The 16753-nt window shown below is 40.1% G+C and overlaps 1 protein-coding gene across 1 annotated transcript; it reads left to right on the top strand.

Moving 5' to 3' along the window:
- The first annotated feature begins 369 nt into the window (after positions 1 to 369).
- On the top strand, positions 370 to 16247 carry LOC112116408 (CD59 glycoprotein-like). The gene is made up of 3 exons (XM_024213877.2): positions 370 to 444; positions 12324 to 12425; positions 15079 to 16247. The coding sequence occupies exons 1-3, from the start codon at positions 381 to 383 to the stop codon at positions 15273 to 15275; spliced, it is 363 nt and encodes a 120-aa protein (XP_024069645.2). The 5' UTR covers positions 370 to 380; the 3' UTR covers positions 15276 to 16247.
- Positions 16248 to 16753: the final 506 nt, after the last annotated feature.

Raw genomic sequence — 16753 nt, 5'->3', positions numbered from 1 at the left:
ATTCTTTGCAGATATGATATCTTAAGTACTTTGCAAACATCAAGGGACTTGTCCAAAGCCTTCTGATGTTAATAAGCTTTGTATCAAATACCAGTGAATTACCCTTCATTACGTCCCTTCTGTAAGGTAGGTGAGTATTATCCCCATTTTACAGATGAGGAAACCTGAGCACATAGAAGTTATGTGATTTGCCCAATGCCACAGAAATAGTCTGTTGGGGCCAAGATTAGAATTTGGGAGTTCCTGACTCCTGATGCAGGTCTTCAGACTACTAGATCTTACTCTTTTTCAATCAAAACTTTCTCTGGTTTTAAATATTATAAACTAAGGAACATGTAACCATTTTTCATTTATTCTTGCTTCCAGATTCTGGAAGAAACATGTACAAAATGAATTGTATCCTGTTCACTGTCTTCATTGTTCTGATTGCTTATTGCAGTTCTGGTAGGTATCCTGGAGGTTCTGCATTAGCGCTTTTCTTCCATACATGCCAATGTCACATTAAACAGGTGCACAATGTAGTCAAGGATAGAATTTGTCATTATAGACACAAGTTCCGGGGGAAGTAGTGCAGCTTATATAAATGTACAGCATTTCAGTGTCACTTTCTGCGGTGAGGACAGGTTCAGGGGTGGAGGTAGATTTCTGTAACAGAATGTTTTCAAGCTGAAGCAAGAATGCAGGCATACAGTGTGCATCCCATAGCAGTATAGGAACAAAATATCTTGTTTCATTGCTATAGTATCAGCAGAAGGTTGCCAGGGGACAAGGGGATAAAAACTGGAAATATTTGGTAGAAGCAGATTTAAGATTTTCATAGGATAAGTTTTCAGATGTGTAGACAACTACAATGTTGCCTTCAGGAGGATGGTGTGGCAAAATTTGCTAAAGAAATCTCATGGATCATCCTTTGGGGAGGTCAAGATTAAATTTTTATTTAAAAATCTTAATTGTGAATTTAAAAAATTTTAAACTTTTTTTTAAAAGAGGCTTTTCAAAGTTGTCTGTCTAAGTGTGTGAACTGGGTATAGGTTATTTTTAAAGAGGGTAGGACTTGCACTTTTCCTGCTCCACTCTTCTTAGTCCTTCTCATCCTTTTCCTTCTTGCTTGATTTTCTCTCTTTTCCTTTGACAATCTATGGAAAAGAAATTTGGGTTTTGGCTTTTGTTTTGTTTTGTTCCCCAAGAAGGATGGGGGGGGGGGGAAGGGAGCAGTGGGTCACATGGTACCTGTGAGAAGGATGGCTGCCTAATCTCAGACCTCCTCCCTCAAAACATATCAATTCATCTCTAATCATTACTTTCCTGGCAAATTGACAATAAGTTTCTGTCCTAAAGTTTAAATTAACCCCATGGATAAATTTCAAACTGTTGAATATGGATGCCAATGGAGAAATGAGAGACAAGAAAAGACCTAGGCCTGAATCACTTAAGCAGCTGAAAGGAGAGACTACACGGCCACAGCAGGACCTAGCCTAGAATATTACAGCACTGAGAGAATTCCTCACAGTCAGACTGGATTCAATCTCAAAAGATATTCGTGGCCTCTCTAAAGATACAGGTGTTGTAAAATCCCATATAACTCACATGGAAAATGAGCTACAAAAGACTGCCATTGAAGCCAGGGAAATTAAAGAAGGAACTGCCCCTTAAAACTTAGACTAGAGAAACTGGAAGAAAAATAAGATGACTCAGACCTGATCTACATTGGGGGGGATCGATCTAAGTTACACAACTTCAGCTACGTGAATAGCTTAGATTTACTTACCGCACTGTCTTCACTGCGGTAAGTCAAGGGCTGACGCTCTCCCGTCGATTCTGCCTGCCCCTCTCGCCCTGGTGGAGTACCAGAGTCGACGGGAGAGCGCTCGGCGACGTGATAAATTGACCCCCGCTGGATCGATTGCTGCCCGTTGATCCAGCGGGTAATGTAGACAAGCCCTAAGGGTCTCACAGACGCAACCTTTGCCTCTTGGGCATTGCTGAGGGTCTAGAGGAGAAGGATATTATCAGCTTTCTTCAGAAACTGCTCCCTGACATACTTAAACTGGACCCACAGCTGCCCCCATTAGATACTGAAAAAGCTCATGAAATGCCTGGTACTAGACAATGAGAGTCTGACAAGCCCAAACCCATCATCTTCAAGCTACTGAAGTTCAATGATAAAGTAACGTTAATGAATGCTGCCAGAAAAGCTGAAATCCTTGTGTACAAAGGCCATGGAATTTATTTTTCTTGTCTCGCATGACTTTCTCATAAGCAAACTAGGGAAATATAGCCTAGGTGGAGCTACTATAAGGTGAGTGCACAGCTGGTTGGAAAAGCGTTCCTAGAGAGTAGTTATCAGTGGTTCACAGTCAAGCTGGAAGGGCATATTGGTCCTGGGTCTGGTTCTGTTCAATATCTTCATAAATTATTTAGATAATGGCATAGAGAGTACACTTATAAAGTTTGCAGTCAGTACAAAGCTGGGTTTCAAGGGCTTTGGAAGATAAGATTAAAATTCAAAAGGATCTGGACAAACTGAAGAAATGATCTGAGGTAACTAGGATGAAATTAAATGAAGACAAAAGCAAAGTACTCCACTTAGGAGTACAAAATGGGAAATGACTGCCTAGGAAGGAGTACTGTGGAAAGGGACCTGGGTGTTATGTTGGATCACAAGCTAAATATGAGTCAACAATATAACACTAGTGCAAAAAAAGCAAACATCATTCTGGGATGTATCAGAAGGAGTGCTGCAAGCAAGACACGAGAAGTAATTCTTCCACTCTGCGCTGATAAGTCTCAGCTGGAGTATTGTGTCCAGTTCTGGACACCACATTTCAGGAAAAATATGGACAAATTGGAGAAAGTCCAGAGGAAAGGAACAAAAATGATTAAAGGTCTAGAAAATATGAGGAAAGACTGAAAAAATGGGTTTGTTTAATTTGAAGAAAAGAAGACTGAGGGGGCCCATAACAGTTTTCAAGTATGTAAAAGGTTGCTACAAGGAGGGTGAAAAATTGTTCTCATTAACCTCTGAGGATAGGACACGAAGCAAGGGGCTTAAATTGCAGCAAGGGAGGTTTAGGTTGGACATTAGGAAAAACTTCCTGTCAGGGTAGTTAAGCACTGGAACAAATTGCCTAGGAAGGTTGTGGAATCTCCATCATTGGAGGTTTTTAAGAACAGGTTAGACAAACACCTGTCAGGAATGGTCTAGTTAATGCATAGTCCTGCCTTGAGTGCAGGGGACTGGACTAGATGACCTGTTGTGGTCTCTTCCAGTCCTATGCTTCTATGATTCTATATAAATAATCAATTTAAGCAATTCTATCAAACTTTATATAAATCAGACAATTAATTTGACTCTAATAAATTTGATCATTTTACTGAAGGTCTACCTTTTAATACCCTAAGTTAAGTGTTTATGGTGTGCTGGGTTCAGTCACAGAGACCCCCTTGGGACTGTCACCTGATGTGCTGAATTTACCTCTGAGCCACAAAGCTGCAGACTTAGGTGACCTGCTGAGCAGTTTTTGGTTTATCTCCAGCACCCAGACACACAGTTCCCAATGGGATCCAAACCCCAAATAAATCCATTTACTCTGTATAAAGCTTATACAGGGTAAACTCATAAATTGTCCGCCCTCTATAACACTGATAGAGAGAGATGCACAGTTGTTTGCTCCCCCAGGTATTAATTACTTACTCTGGGTTAATTAATAAACAAAAGTGATTTTATTAAGTATAAAAAGTAGGATTTAAGTCGTTTCAAGTAATAACAGACAGAACAAAGTAAGTCACCATGCAAAATAAAGCAAAAACATGCAAGTCTAAGCCTAATACATTAAGAAATTGATACAGGTAATATCTCACCCTCAGAGATGTTCCAATACGTTTCTTTCACAGACTAGACTCCTTCCTAGTCTGGGCCCAATTCTTTCCCCTGGTACAGTCCTTGTTAGTTCCAGCTCAGGTGGTAACTAGTGGTATTCTCATGACTGGCAGCCCCCTTTGTCCTGTTCCACCACCTTGTAGAGCTTTGGCCCAAGGCGGGAATCTTTTGTCTTTCTGGGTCCCCAACCCTCCTTCTAAATGGAAAAGTACCAGAATTAAGATGGATTCCAGCATCATGTGACATGGTCACATGTCCTGTGAGACCCCAGTCTCTATTTCTCCTGGGCTGACTCACATGAACACAGGAAGGCTTGCAAATAAACAGAGCCATTTACAACCAATTGTCCTAGTCAATGGGAGCCATCAAGATTCTAAACCACCATCAATGGCCCACACTTTGCATAATTACAGTAGGACCTCAGAGTTATACTTCATATTCCTAGTTTCAGATACAAGAATGATACATTCATACAAATAGGATGAACACACTCAGTAGATTATAAGCTTTGTAATGATACCTTACAAGAGACCTTTTGCATAAAGCATATTCCAGTTACATTGTATTCACACTCATAAGCATATTTCCATAAAACATTATGGAGTGCAACGTCACATATGGACAAAGCTATCATAAGAAATCAAACAGATTATAAAAATATGAATTCCGGCAAGGCCCCTGGGATGGATGGCTTTCTGTCAGATTTCTACAAAACATTTTATAATTAGGTATCTTCTGTTTTTTCAAAGGATTTCACTGAAACATTCCAAAAAGGAACCATGTCTCATGACATGAGAACTGCTTTAATATTAAAAAGAACAAAGATGGTTGCAACTGTGGTAACTTCCGCCCCATATCTCTGTTGAACACAGATAGCAAAATAATTGTAAAAATGTTAGCAACACAACTGAACACCATCATCCCATCAATTATACACACAGATCAGGTTGGTTTCATTAAAGGAAGACTGGCTGCTGATAATACAAGAAAAATAGCTCACTTGATCCAGCAAGCTCAGATGTCAGATTTTCCCTACATAGAGCCTTATCTCTAGATGCAGAGAAAGTCATTGATAGGGTTGAATGGCTTTATCTAATGTCTGTCCTAAAAGATTTGGATTTTGACCAATATTCCTGAATTGGATCAGTGTATTATACAACTCTCCCCTTGCTTCACTATCAACTAATGGAATTATTTCTCCCACATTTCAACTATAAAAAGGGATATGACAGGACTGTCTCCTCTTGCCCCTCCTTTTTAATCTCTCTCTTGAACCACTGGCAATGTACATACATCAGCACTCAGTCCTTGAAGGTATGCCTATAAATAGGAAAGAATACTAAATCAGTTGATATGCTGGTGGCATTTTTGTACTATTGAAGAATCCATCCTCATCAATCCCATCATTATTGAATGTAGTTGATACTTTTTGAAAGATCTTGGTTTTTTGCATTAACTGGAATAAATCACAAACAATGGATATATCCAAAAGATCAGATTCTTCTCAGTTTCAGCATTTTGCATTTCAAATGTGCAAGGAAATAACTTATTTAGGTGTTAAATTTGTCCTAATCTTCCCAAAATTGTTTTCCTAAACTATATATTAAAAGAAATTTCCAAGGACATGGAAAAGTGGTGTCTCCTTCTTCTATCCTTATCCGGGAGAATAGAACTAGCCAAAATGAATATCTGCCCAAGAATGACTTTTATTATTAGTCTGTTGTCTTTCAAGATCTCCCCCTTGCTCTTTGCTTATATGGAATAAAAAAACAGTCTTGCTTGTCACACAAGATCCTTCTTGTACCACTATGGATAACTCGTGCCTCAGGATTAAGGCCTACTCCATGCTTAAAACAATTTAGATAGCAAAAGGATTAACAAATATTAAAGATATAATGCAAGATGATAGACTGGCCTCCTTCAATTACACGTGTAACAAATATTGGCTACCAGTGATTTCCCTACACCCCCCCTGAATTTTCCCAACACCTCCCAGTTTTGTGAACTAGTTACATGCCCATTTAGTGACTGTTTGGAAATTTGAATTGAAATTCAAACATTAATACACACTTTAAAAGCATATACAGTGTATGATAAAATACATGTATCTGAAAAAGTATAATAGATTTGAAAAGTATGAACATAGACTAGCTTCCTTATACAGCTGTTGTTTTTTATGACAATGTCAGTGCATTCATTTCGGTGATGTTGGCCAACCTAATAATTTCAAATGATGATTTGTAAGCGAAGTCTAAATGAGCTCTCCCTGACAGCTAGTGATGAGCCGGGGCTGGGGGGAAAGGCTTCAGGACCAGATTGTATTTACATTCACACCTAATGTACCTAGGTATCCAGCAAACAGAGTTGTGTTGCCCAAGTGATAGATTTTGGTTGGGGTTGGGTTACAAATCACTTGAATGCGGGGGCGGGGGGGATGAAATGTTCTTATTGTATGAGTAAAGGGCAGTAGAACTGTACTTAGCCTGTGCTGATTGAGGGCATCAAGAGAGAGGGTGGGGACCTGTCCCTCTCCACTGTTTAAAGACAGAGCTGATTAGGCGCCATAGATAGTCTTTCGTTCTGTTAAGTGACCACTGCAGCTGAAATCACTGATAATCAGGTCTAAGTGCTTAGTCCTGCTGTGGGGACAGTGTTTCTGTGGAAGAGACAGCCCAGACTGCACTAGCAGGGAGGTTCCCCCCCTGAGAGCTCAGCTGAAATCACTGAGAGCTGGGTGGAACCTCAAGAGACCAACTCGCAGAGGTCACAGTGGCAGGTGGCAGCAGAAGGTGACTGCGCAGGGCCATTGGCAACAGAGTGATGGAGTGAACGGTGGCACAACAAACAGCAGTGGCCAGAACGAACAGTGAGCAGCTGGAGGAACGAGCAAGGCTCCTTCTTGCTCCCTACCTGGGAGGTGTACTCACGTGAAAGCACCTCTGAACTCTGAGTCTCCACTGACCAAGGACAACACCGGTGAGTGGGGTGCGGTGGAGGGAAAAGTGAGGGGCACGTTAAATAAACATTTGTTTGTTGGACTATATTTTAGTGACTTTGCTCCAGAATGCTAGATTTGTGACTGGGAATGGAAACTTATATATATATGTTTCCTAGTAGGCCAAGATTTTTAAAATGCATTATTTGCCAATTTGTTATCTCACATTGTTGCTATCTTGAGAGGTCATTATGTTGGGGAGTTTCTGTACTAAACATTTTTATTATTATAATTAATTTTTACATAAGAATGGTCATACTGGGTCAGACCAATGGTCCATATAGCCCAGTATCCTGTCTTCCGACAGTGGTCGAGGCCAGGTGCGTCAGAGGGAATGAACAGAACAGGGAATCGTCAAGTGATCCATCCCCTGTGGCCCATTCCCAGCTTCTGGCAAACAGGCTAGGGACACTCAGAGCATGGTGTTGCATCCCTCCCCATCCTGGCTAATAGTCACTGACGAACCTATTCTCCAGGAATTTTTCTAGTTAATTTTTTAATCCTGTTATAGTTTTGGTCTTCACAGCATCCCCTGGTAAAGAGTTCCATGGGTTGACTTATGTTGTGTGAAGAAGTACTTCCTTTTGTTTTTTTAAAACCTGCTGCCTATTAATTTCAATGGGTGACTGCTAGTTCTTGTGTTATGTAAAGGATTAAATAACATTTCCTTATTCACTTTCTTCACACCAGTCAAGATTTTATAGACCTCTATCATATCCCCCCTTAGTCGTCTCTTTTCTAAGCTGAAAATTCCCAGTCATTTTAATCTCTCCTCCTGTTTCATACCCCTAATCATTTTAGTTGCCCATCTCTGTACCTTTTCCAATTCCAATATATCATTTTTGGGATGGGGTGACCAGATCTGCACACAGTATTCAAGGTGTGCACGTACCATGGATTTACATAGAGGCAATATGATATTTTCTGTCTTATTATCTATCCCGTTCTTAATGATTCCCAACATTCTGTTTGCTTTTTTGACTGTCACTGCACATTGAGTGGATGTTTTCAGAGAACTATCCACAATGACTCCAAGGTCTCTTTCTTGAGTGTTAACAGCTAATTCAGACTCCATCGTTTTGTATGTATAGTTGAGATTGTTTTCCAATGTGCATTACTTTGCATTTATCAACATTGAATTTCATCTGCCATTTTGTTGCCCAGTCACCCAGTTTTGTGAGATCCCTTTGTAACTCTTCGCAGTCTGCCTGGGACTTAACTATCTTGAATAGTTTTGTATAATCTGCAAATTTTGCCACCTCACTGTTTACCCATTTTTCCAGATCGTTTATGAATATGTTGAACAGTAATGGTCCCAGTACTGACCTCTCAGGGATACCACTATTTATCTCTCTCCATTCTGAAAACTAATAATTTATTTCTACTCTTTGTTTCCCATCTTTTAACCAGTTACTGATCGATGAGAGGACTTCCCTCTTATCCCATGAGGGCTTACTTTTCAAAAGTCAATTTAAATTAAGTACATTTTTAAAAAAAATGTATATATTTTTAGAAATCTAGACCTGTTATGTGTTTTGGTGTAACTTGCATTATCCTTATGTTAAATTTGCATTATCCTAACAAAACATTTACTTTATTCATATCTCTTTTATATGTTGCAGGTCAAAGTGAAAATGAAAAGACAAAAAACAATACAATAATTTTTCCACTCAAAGGCCTCAAAAACTAACCAAGGTGAAGAACACATCAAGAACCAAGAATAGATCAACATGTCATCTGAAGGTTCAAGTGGTATATCTACATCCGACCAGCCCGAAGCACAAATACAGCTACCTACTGAAGAAACAGTGTCTCCAAAACCTAAAGGCAGTTCCCGATGTTTGTCGGTCAAAGTGTTCCCATTTATTGAAGTTAGAAAAGATGGCTACTGGTGCACCTCTTGCAAAAAAGCTTACGAAGAAGGAAAACTTCCCAATGCTATAATTGGTAAAAGTGGAGGAGCTTGGTTTGTCAAACCAATCAGCAAAGCCAATGCTGACAAACTACATGAAAAGGCTGCAAAACACCAGGCCTCTGGAATGTATCAACATGCAGAAAGCCTTATAAGCCCACTTTCAAAGCCAATTTTAGAAGTACTTAATGAGGCTGTTAAGAATGCTGGAGACACAACACAGTTCATGCGAACAAACATGGCTGTGGCATCCTACTTTCTATTTAAGCAAGAGATACCACACACTACAAACCGGAGGCCAATGTTAAGTGTATTATCACTTGTTCATCCTGAAGTTGAACACTGGTTCCGAACAAGACCAGCAAATGCTCACTATCTTTCTTTAAGAAATTCAACTGACTGGCTAGAAGCATGCGGTGCAACAGTGAAAGACTCAACAGTTGAAAAAGTGAAGAACTCTCTCACCACATTCAAAAAATTTGCATACATGGCTGATGAATGCACCGATGCAAATGGACATCAAGTATTAAGTCATTGTGTACGTTATCTTGATGTCAAGGGTAGGCCAGTAGATGCATTTCTAGATATTCAAGTTTTAGAAGACACATCGGCTGCATCTGTGACAATCCACATCTTAGAAGAGTTAAATGCTTGTCAATTGGACCCCAAACAGATGGCTGCTTGTGCATTTGATGGAGCTGCAAACTTCTCTGGAAGACATGGTGGAGTACAAGCTTTGCTCAGAGAAAAGTGTAACCCTAATCTCTCCTATACACACTGCAGAGGCCATCTACTCCAACTAGCACTAGTACGAGCTGCAGAATCTTCAAAAGACATTAAAAAAGCTATAAATTTAATGTCTTCATTATATTCTTTTTTCAGCAAGAATCCAAACAGACTGAATATCTTGGAAAATATAGAAGATACACTAGGACTGAAGTTCAAATTCAACCTGGGAAAACCTGCTGGCTTTCTCATGAGCGATCCGTGGCTGTTGTCTTAAAATTACTCCAGCCGTTATTACTGGCTTTGGAAAGTATCTACCAAGATGGGATGGATCTAAGTAGTGAGGCTGATGGATTACTTTTGCTACTACATTCAGAGAAGACTATTGCCATTCTCTCTCTCGTAAGTCTACTGTTGAAACCACCTGGGTCATTAAACAATGCCATCCAGGCATCTGCTACAACAGTAGTAGATCTTTGTCCAGCAATAGAAGCTACATTTGGATCAATCAGAGATCTATCCATTGAAAAAGTACTGGAAGAAGCAAAGACTTCAGTCCAGAAGTTGACTAATGAAGGCATTTATATTGAATCCTTAAGTGAAGAAGACAAGAAGTGTTTGTTAAGACAACTGAAAAAGTACACAGACTTGATTCTTTAAAATCTACAACAGCGGCTTCTAGATTCTACTCAACCTCTACGTAGGTTTTACAGATGCCTGTCCTATAAAGCACCGACAGTTGAGTGGAGTGAGGCACTACCAGCAATGGGGCTGCCATGTGCTCAGGTCAGAATAGAAAATTTGAACACAGAGTTCAATATCATACGACGAATGAATGAGGATTTGACTTCAACTTCTTTTTTATCATCCATCACTAGTGGCTCGACCGACCCGATCTTTGTGTTCTGTTTCCTGGGATGAAAGAAGTAGGAATTCATCTCTTGCTACTCCCAGTCACAACAGCTACAGTTGAGCGTTCTTTTTCATCATTTAATAGAATTTTGTGTTCTGAAAGAAGTCACCTTCTGCCTGATCATGTGAATGAACTAATGAGCATATCAACTGAAAGAATGGAAGTACCGGACACACGAGAAGTCACCAAAGATGAACGCATTGCATTCAAGAAGTTCATTAACAGAGTTGTGCAAAATTATAACAAGAAACCAAGAAGGATGTAGACGTAGTGCTTCATAGAAGGCTTGAGTAGCCAACTTTAATTTGTGTGATGATTTTAAAACATGAGTTAAATCTAATAAAATGGACATGAAACATTTTTCAGTTTTTACTATGGTGCCATACAGCCCACCTTCACACTCACAGTCTCGCCCCCCATCGGCCCTGACCCCCCCCCGTAAATTCGAACACCCCCCCCAATTTCAATTCCTGGGGAAGCCACTGTTGGCTACTGCTGTCTCACAGTTCCTTCTCTCCGCAGCTATGCTTAAGGATTCATGCAAGGATTGGGGAAAATTGGTCTGTTTCAAAGAAGGTTTTACCTGAAGCACACTTGTTATACAAAAACAAATGCACTTGAGCCAAGATTTTCAAAAAAGGAATTGTCATGATCATCTCTTCTTTTCTAGTTTTAAAATGGTAACTAGAAACATTCATTTTTGTCATAGTATGAAGGGTTATAGCTGTTTTAGGGTACAGCCTAAAGATGGGATCACACACATTTGAGCAAGTCTGATGTTGCATTTAGCAGGAGGCAGCGATGGACAGACACGTATTTTCTTCTTTGAAAAAAATCAGTAGCATATATTTCAGTGGGAACATAGGATGAGATGGGAGCAAGAAGGGTAAAAGAAAAAGAGCATAAGAGACAAGGAAGTTAATGATGTGGAAAGATGAGGGAAGTGTATGCTAGCAGCAGGGCTGGCTCCAGGCACCAGCTTAACAAGCAGGTGCTTGGGTTGGCCAAGGGAGAGGGGCGGCACCTGCGGCAATTCGGGGGCGGCAGGTCCCTCCCTCCCTCTAGGAGCGAAGGACCTGCCGCTGAACTACCGTCGCCGATCGCAGCTTTTTTTTTTTTTTTCCCCCAATTGCCGCCGCCGATTGCGATCGCGGCTTTTTTTTTTCTTGGGGGCGGCAGAAATGCTGGAGCTGGCCCTGGCTAGCAGTCTGGATTAGGACAGATATTCTAGAATGCTGAAGATTTATGAGAACACAGATGAGTAGGGAAAAAAGGAATAAGAAATTAGAGCATGAGATACAAGGAGGTTAATGATAGGAAGGGAGTGTGCTAGCAGTCAGGATTAGGAAAAGATGTCACCAGCATAGTGTTGAAGATTTATGAGAACACGCATAGTTCAGGACAGGGGGAAAAAGTAGGAAGAGAGTCAGTTCATGGAACAGACGAGATGAGATGAGGGAAAGAAAGAAGGGTTGAGGGGAGGGGCAAGAAGCAATGAGAAGGAAAGGACAAAGAGACTGATTAAAAGGGTAAGCAGTTCTGAATCAATGTCACCAGTAAAACAAAGATGTAGGAAACTCAGGTTAATGTCCCTGGGCTGGTAAAGCTTAAGGCTCAGTTTATGCATTGCAGCAGTTGGATGCAGTCCCAATTTGCTTTATTTAAATACAGCTGCTGCTTTCCTGAACTTGGGTTGATAAATTGAGAGACTCATAAATAATTTGCAGCCTAAGGGGCTCTTGCAGTACTTAAAGAAGAATAGTCTTTTTTTCATTTGAGGATTTAAAATGGTTTGGTCTAACAGATATTGAAAAGTCCTTCATTATGAGCATTTTGAATTTGTATTAGGAAAGCAGCTGGTTCCTATGTAATGATAAAATATTATTTTCTTGTTTAGGATATGCCCTGAAGTGTTACATCTGTGCAGATAGTCCTTCATTGTGTTCAACCAATGCTACTTGCCCCCATGGAGATGATAGTTGCTTACAGATCAGGTTTGGTATGTATACTATCCCACAGAATAAAATAAATACAGAAAAATTAACTCATTCAAAGTCTGTGCATTTCAAGTCTGGAAATGTCCGACTCTGGTTTGTTAATTTAGTTCATGATAAAAGACCGTTTGAATTACATGCTGATAATAATCATCAGTACAATTTGTTTTTTGAGCACCTGATAAAGATAAATGGTGGTGTGTGTATCTGATGTACAACATTTGTCATATATCCAGGTAAATAAAAAAGTCAAATTGAAGTAGTCCAAGTGAATGAATTAACAGCAAGGCAGCATAAGACTGTAGTGGATAAAGTGCACTTCACGTAATTTGTTCTCAGCATAATTATAGTTCACTTAAAATAAACTTATGGTTGAAAAATTCAGAACAATCAAAGCATATTTCAAAAAATGAACCATTCTGACACCAGAATGTCATATCCACTTATCTCTTTCAAAGATTGTCATGAGCACCCAGAACATTGAGTGCATGCTTTTTTATTGCAGAATAGTAAAAAAAAAATATATATATATATATATAATCTAGCATAGGAGTTATTGACCTGAAAACATGACTCTGCCTGGAGGAACAAGGTTTTTCCACGTGTTAAATGCCAAGTGTGGATGACATCAACATTGCACTTATTCTTCACCTTTTCTGAGAAACAGCTAAGCAATAGCAAGGAATGAGAAACTGTAGGAAACCTCATAGGAGGAAGTCTGTTTTCTGGTCATAATCATATTTTCCATTATAGGGCTTATACTTCCTAGTAGTAAGGGAAATGCTAAGAGGCACTGAGAAGCAGTAAGTGGTTCAGCTGGCATGGATTTGAGCTCTTATAAATGATAGTCCTTCAGAAGAGAGAGGATTGTTGTGGGAGAGAATGTTTTTCCTGAGAAAGAAGCTCAGAACTGAACAGGGCCGCCCAGAGGATTCATGGGGCCTGGGGTCTTCGGCGGCAGGGGGTCCCCGCTGCTGAATTGCCGCCAAAGACCCGGCACTTCGGCAGCGGGTCCCGGGGCGGAAGGACCCCCCGCTGCGGGTCTTCAGGGCACTTCGGCGGCGGGTCCCGGAGCGGAAGGACCCCCCACCGCCGAACTGCCGCCGAAGAACCGGAGCGGAAGAAGCTCCGGGGGCCCAGGCCCTGCGAGAGTTTTCCAGGGCCCCCGGAGCGAGTGAAGGACCCTGCTCCAGGGGCCCCGAAAAACTCTCGTGGGAGCCTGGGGCAAATTGCCCCACTTGCCCCTCCCCCCCCGGGCAGCCCTGGAACTGAAGCAGTTGGCCAGACTGTATAGAACTATATACTCAGTAAGTGAGCTATCACTGTGGGCTTGATTGAAGCAAGCTAACCTAGAGTTTTGTTATTTCTTTAAGCATAAACTAAAGGAAGCCAGTGACTAGAAGTTTCTTTTGGACCTGGATTTACTCCACGCCTAACTTTTTAAAGAGACAGAATTGCTGGGGTAAACAACCTGCCTAGTCAGAGATCCCACACTGCCCAAACCAAACCGTGACTTTGCCTCTTGCATTTTGTAGGTTGGGATTCCTACAAGAATGGCTGGGAGATCATATGGTGAGCTGTAAATGGAGCCTTTAACTGAGGGCTTGTCTACATGAGAGAGTTGCATTATTTTAACTGAAAGTGAGATTTTAAATTGATTCAGTTAAACTGATGCAAAAGGCTGTGTGGAAACTCTTGTATTCATTTAAGAAAACTAAAATTGAAATAAGCCATTCTTAAACCAATACTATACAAGAGTTTCCATGTATTCTTTTGCATCAGTTGAACATCTCACCTTTTTAAATTAGTGCAACTTTCTCATGTAGACAGTGCGTAACTCCTTTTGTAAAAGAAATGACTGCCAGACTGAAATATGTTTCTCCTATCTTTAGATTCCACCACACACACTCCCTCTTCCCCACCCCCATTTCATTCTTCCTCTCCAAAATAGGGACTGGCTATGGTGTCTTGTGATAATGGGGGTCTTTAAATGCCCCCAGTTCTGTCACTGCCAAAATGTATTGAAGCTCCAAGCTTGTGAATCCATGAGCATGAAGGAAACTTCACAGGCACAACTAGAAAAGGACACTATTCTATATAGTGTTTTCATTAAACTGTAGACTCTGTGATGAGAACTGAGCACAAACTGGGCATTATCCAGCAATGAATAGTTCATTCCAGGTTTTCCTGTGAAAGAACACTTAGCTGGTAACCCAATCACTGTGTGTAGCTTATGAGTTGTGCTAACTCAAGCTGTTGGCCGTAATTGCATCCCCACTGCATTATTAGCTTGAAAGACAGCAGCACTTGAGATTCAACCCAGATCTCTGATGGGCCAACTAGCTCGAGTTTAAAGCACTATTTCAGTTGAGCCAGAGATTTGTGTGTAGACATTAAGTTAGAGGGAATACTTGAGTCATATCTCAAGTTAATACTGATCTGACGACAAGCCGGTTGTTGCCTCACATATTGTGTTCCCACCAACATGTTTATAGCGTGTGTTCACAGAAGAGTGACTGAACATGTTGAAAGGAGTTTGAACGACAAGAACTGGGCATGTTCAGACCAGGGCAGTGATTCTGCTTCTTTCTATAGAGAAGCAAACAGTATGGTATCCTGCTTCTAACTCTTTTTTTGACTTTTTTTTTTTTTTTTAAGCTGATTTGAAAACCTATGCCTGCTGGAAATACTCCCGATGCAACATGAATGAGATTGCTGATGATTTTGGTGCTGACAACTTTCATTTCCACTGCTGTCAAAAGGACTTTTGCAACAAGAGTCCAGCCACAGTGGTTAGTAAAACAACCTTCAGCATTGCGACTGTGATGACCATGATCTGGATGCTCTGCTTTTAATCTGGAGACAAAAAGATAAACATCTTTTTTTCTGTTTGTATTGCTAAATATTTTCCCAATTCTCTAACTATGGGGTGGTGGAGTTTTGCCCTCTGATTTATAAATCGTGCTTCACAAAGTGCTCTCTCTCAGATACATTACTGTCAACAGCTGTCTGGAAAAAGGGGCACATTGTGTGTTATCAGTCAGAGAGAGGCAGAACATTCTGTGATGCCACATTTGGAGGAAAATACCATCTTTTAGAAAAAGCTGTATATGGAAAAAACATGGGAAAATACATATTACGTGCTAGAAAATTGTAATTGCTTAATGTTCTATGAATTTGCAATTATGTTTTTCTCTCTTCTCCAATATGTTTTATTATCCTTCAGCCAGTGAATTCTCCTGCTGTTGTTTAGAAGTAAAATTTCTTATGATCTTATTAATGTAGTTGAAATCCTACTTCTTGCTGAAATATGTTTAGCAATGTTTTTCAAATGAATTATGAAGCCATTGAAATTGCATTATTTTGGGGGAAAGCTTTTGAGTGTTTTACAATTGAAAATTAAATTGAGGTGCATTTTAAGTAAGTAAGGAATGCCCTGCCTCTCTGTAGAGTTCTATGAGCATGCAGGTACATGTAGTTGCTGCTTCAGCATCTTGTGTAAATTTTATCTATTACTTATGATGGCTTTCACAACAAAGATTTGAGCTGCGCAGGTCCTTTGCACAGCAAACAACTTTGTATATTCAGAGTTGTATGCAATCTTCTGGCGTTAGCCTGATATTTTTGTCTGAAAAACAGTTAAGAGTTTAAAAGGGCATACCTAGCAAAATTTCCAGTATGGATATGCTTTAATTAATTTCTGCTTGAAAACAGATTCAGCAAATGCAACTGACTCTAAGGGCTTCTAAATGTGGATGTTTCAGAAATAGACTTGTAGAACTTCTTTGTGCAACACTTATAACTGCCAATATTTTATTATTATTGACGCTAATAAAAAATGTATTGCATGAAAAATCACTAGATGATTATATGAATCATTGCCTTTCTGAACCAGATACTCCCTCTGTTCTTTGTTAGTTCCTAATTTAATTTTTTTCTCTTTGATGCTGGTTTCAAATCATACTGATTCAGGTAACATCACTTTTTGTTAATTGTTGCTACTGTGTTAATTAGCAGCCATTTCATTAGCTACACAAGGAGCATATTGGACTTCAAGCAAATTTACATGGAATCTATAAAATATGCCATAAAGCCTCTAATTATCTTGCTTCTCTTGGAACAACTCTGCCTTTCATGCTTCTTAGAACTGTTTTCTGCTTCTGCATAATTTTTTGGATTTCCATTTGGAAAAGTCATGGCATCATCAGCCTCTGTTCCAAGGCCCTCCCCTCACTTGGTTTTTAGTATCTTCCTGCTTCCAGAGTCATGTCATGGAATTGCATTCACTTTTTAAAATGTAAACAGTTTTCCTCACCCTTAATAAGCACAGTGC

Source organism: Terrapene carolina, unplaced genomic scaffold, assembly GCF_002925995.2.
Source record: "Terrapene carolina triunguis isolate 2854851 unplaced genomic scaffold, T_m_triunguis-2.0 Scaffold96, whole genome shotgun sequence".
Lineage (NCBI taxonomy): Eukaryota > Metazoa > Chordata > Testudines > Emydidae > Terrapene > Terrapene triunguis.
Note: the sequence above shows the minus strand (reverse complement) of the source record. Positions and strands in the feature narration are given on the sequence as shown.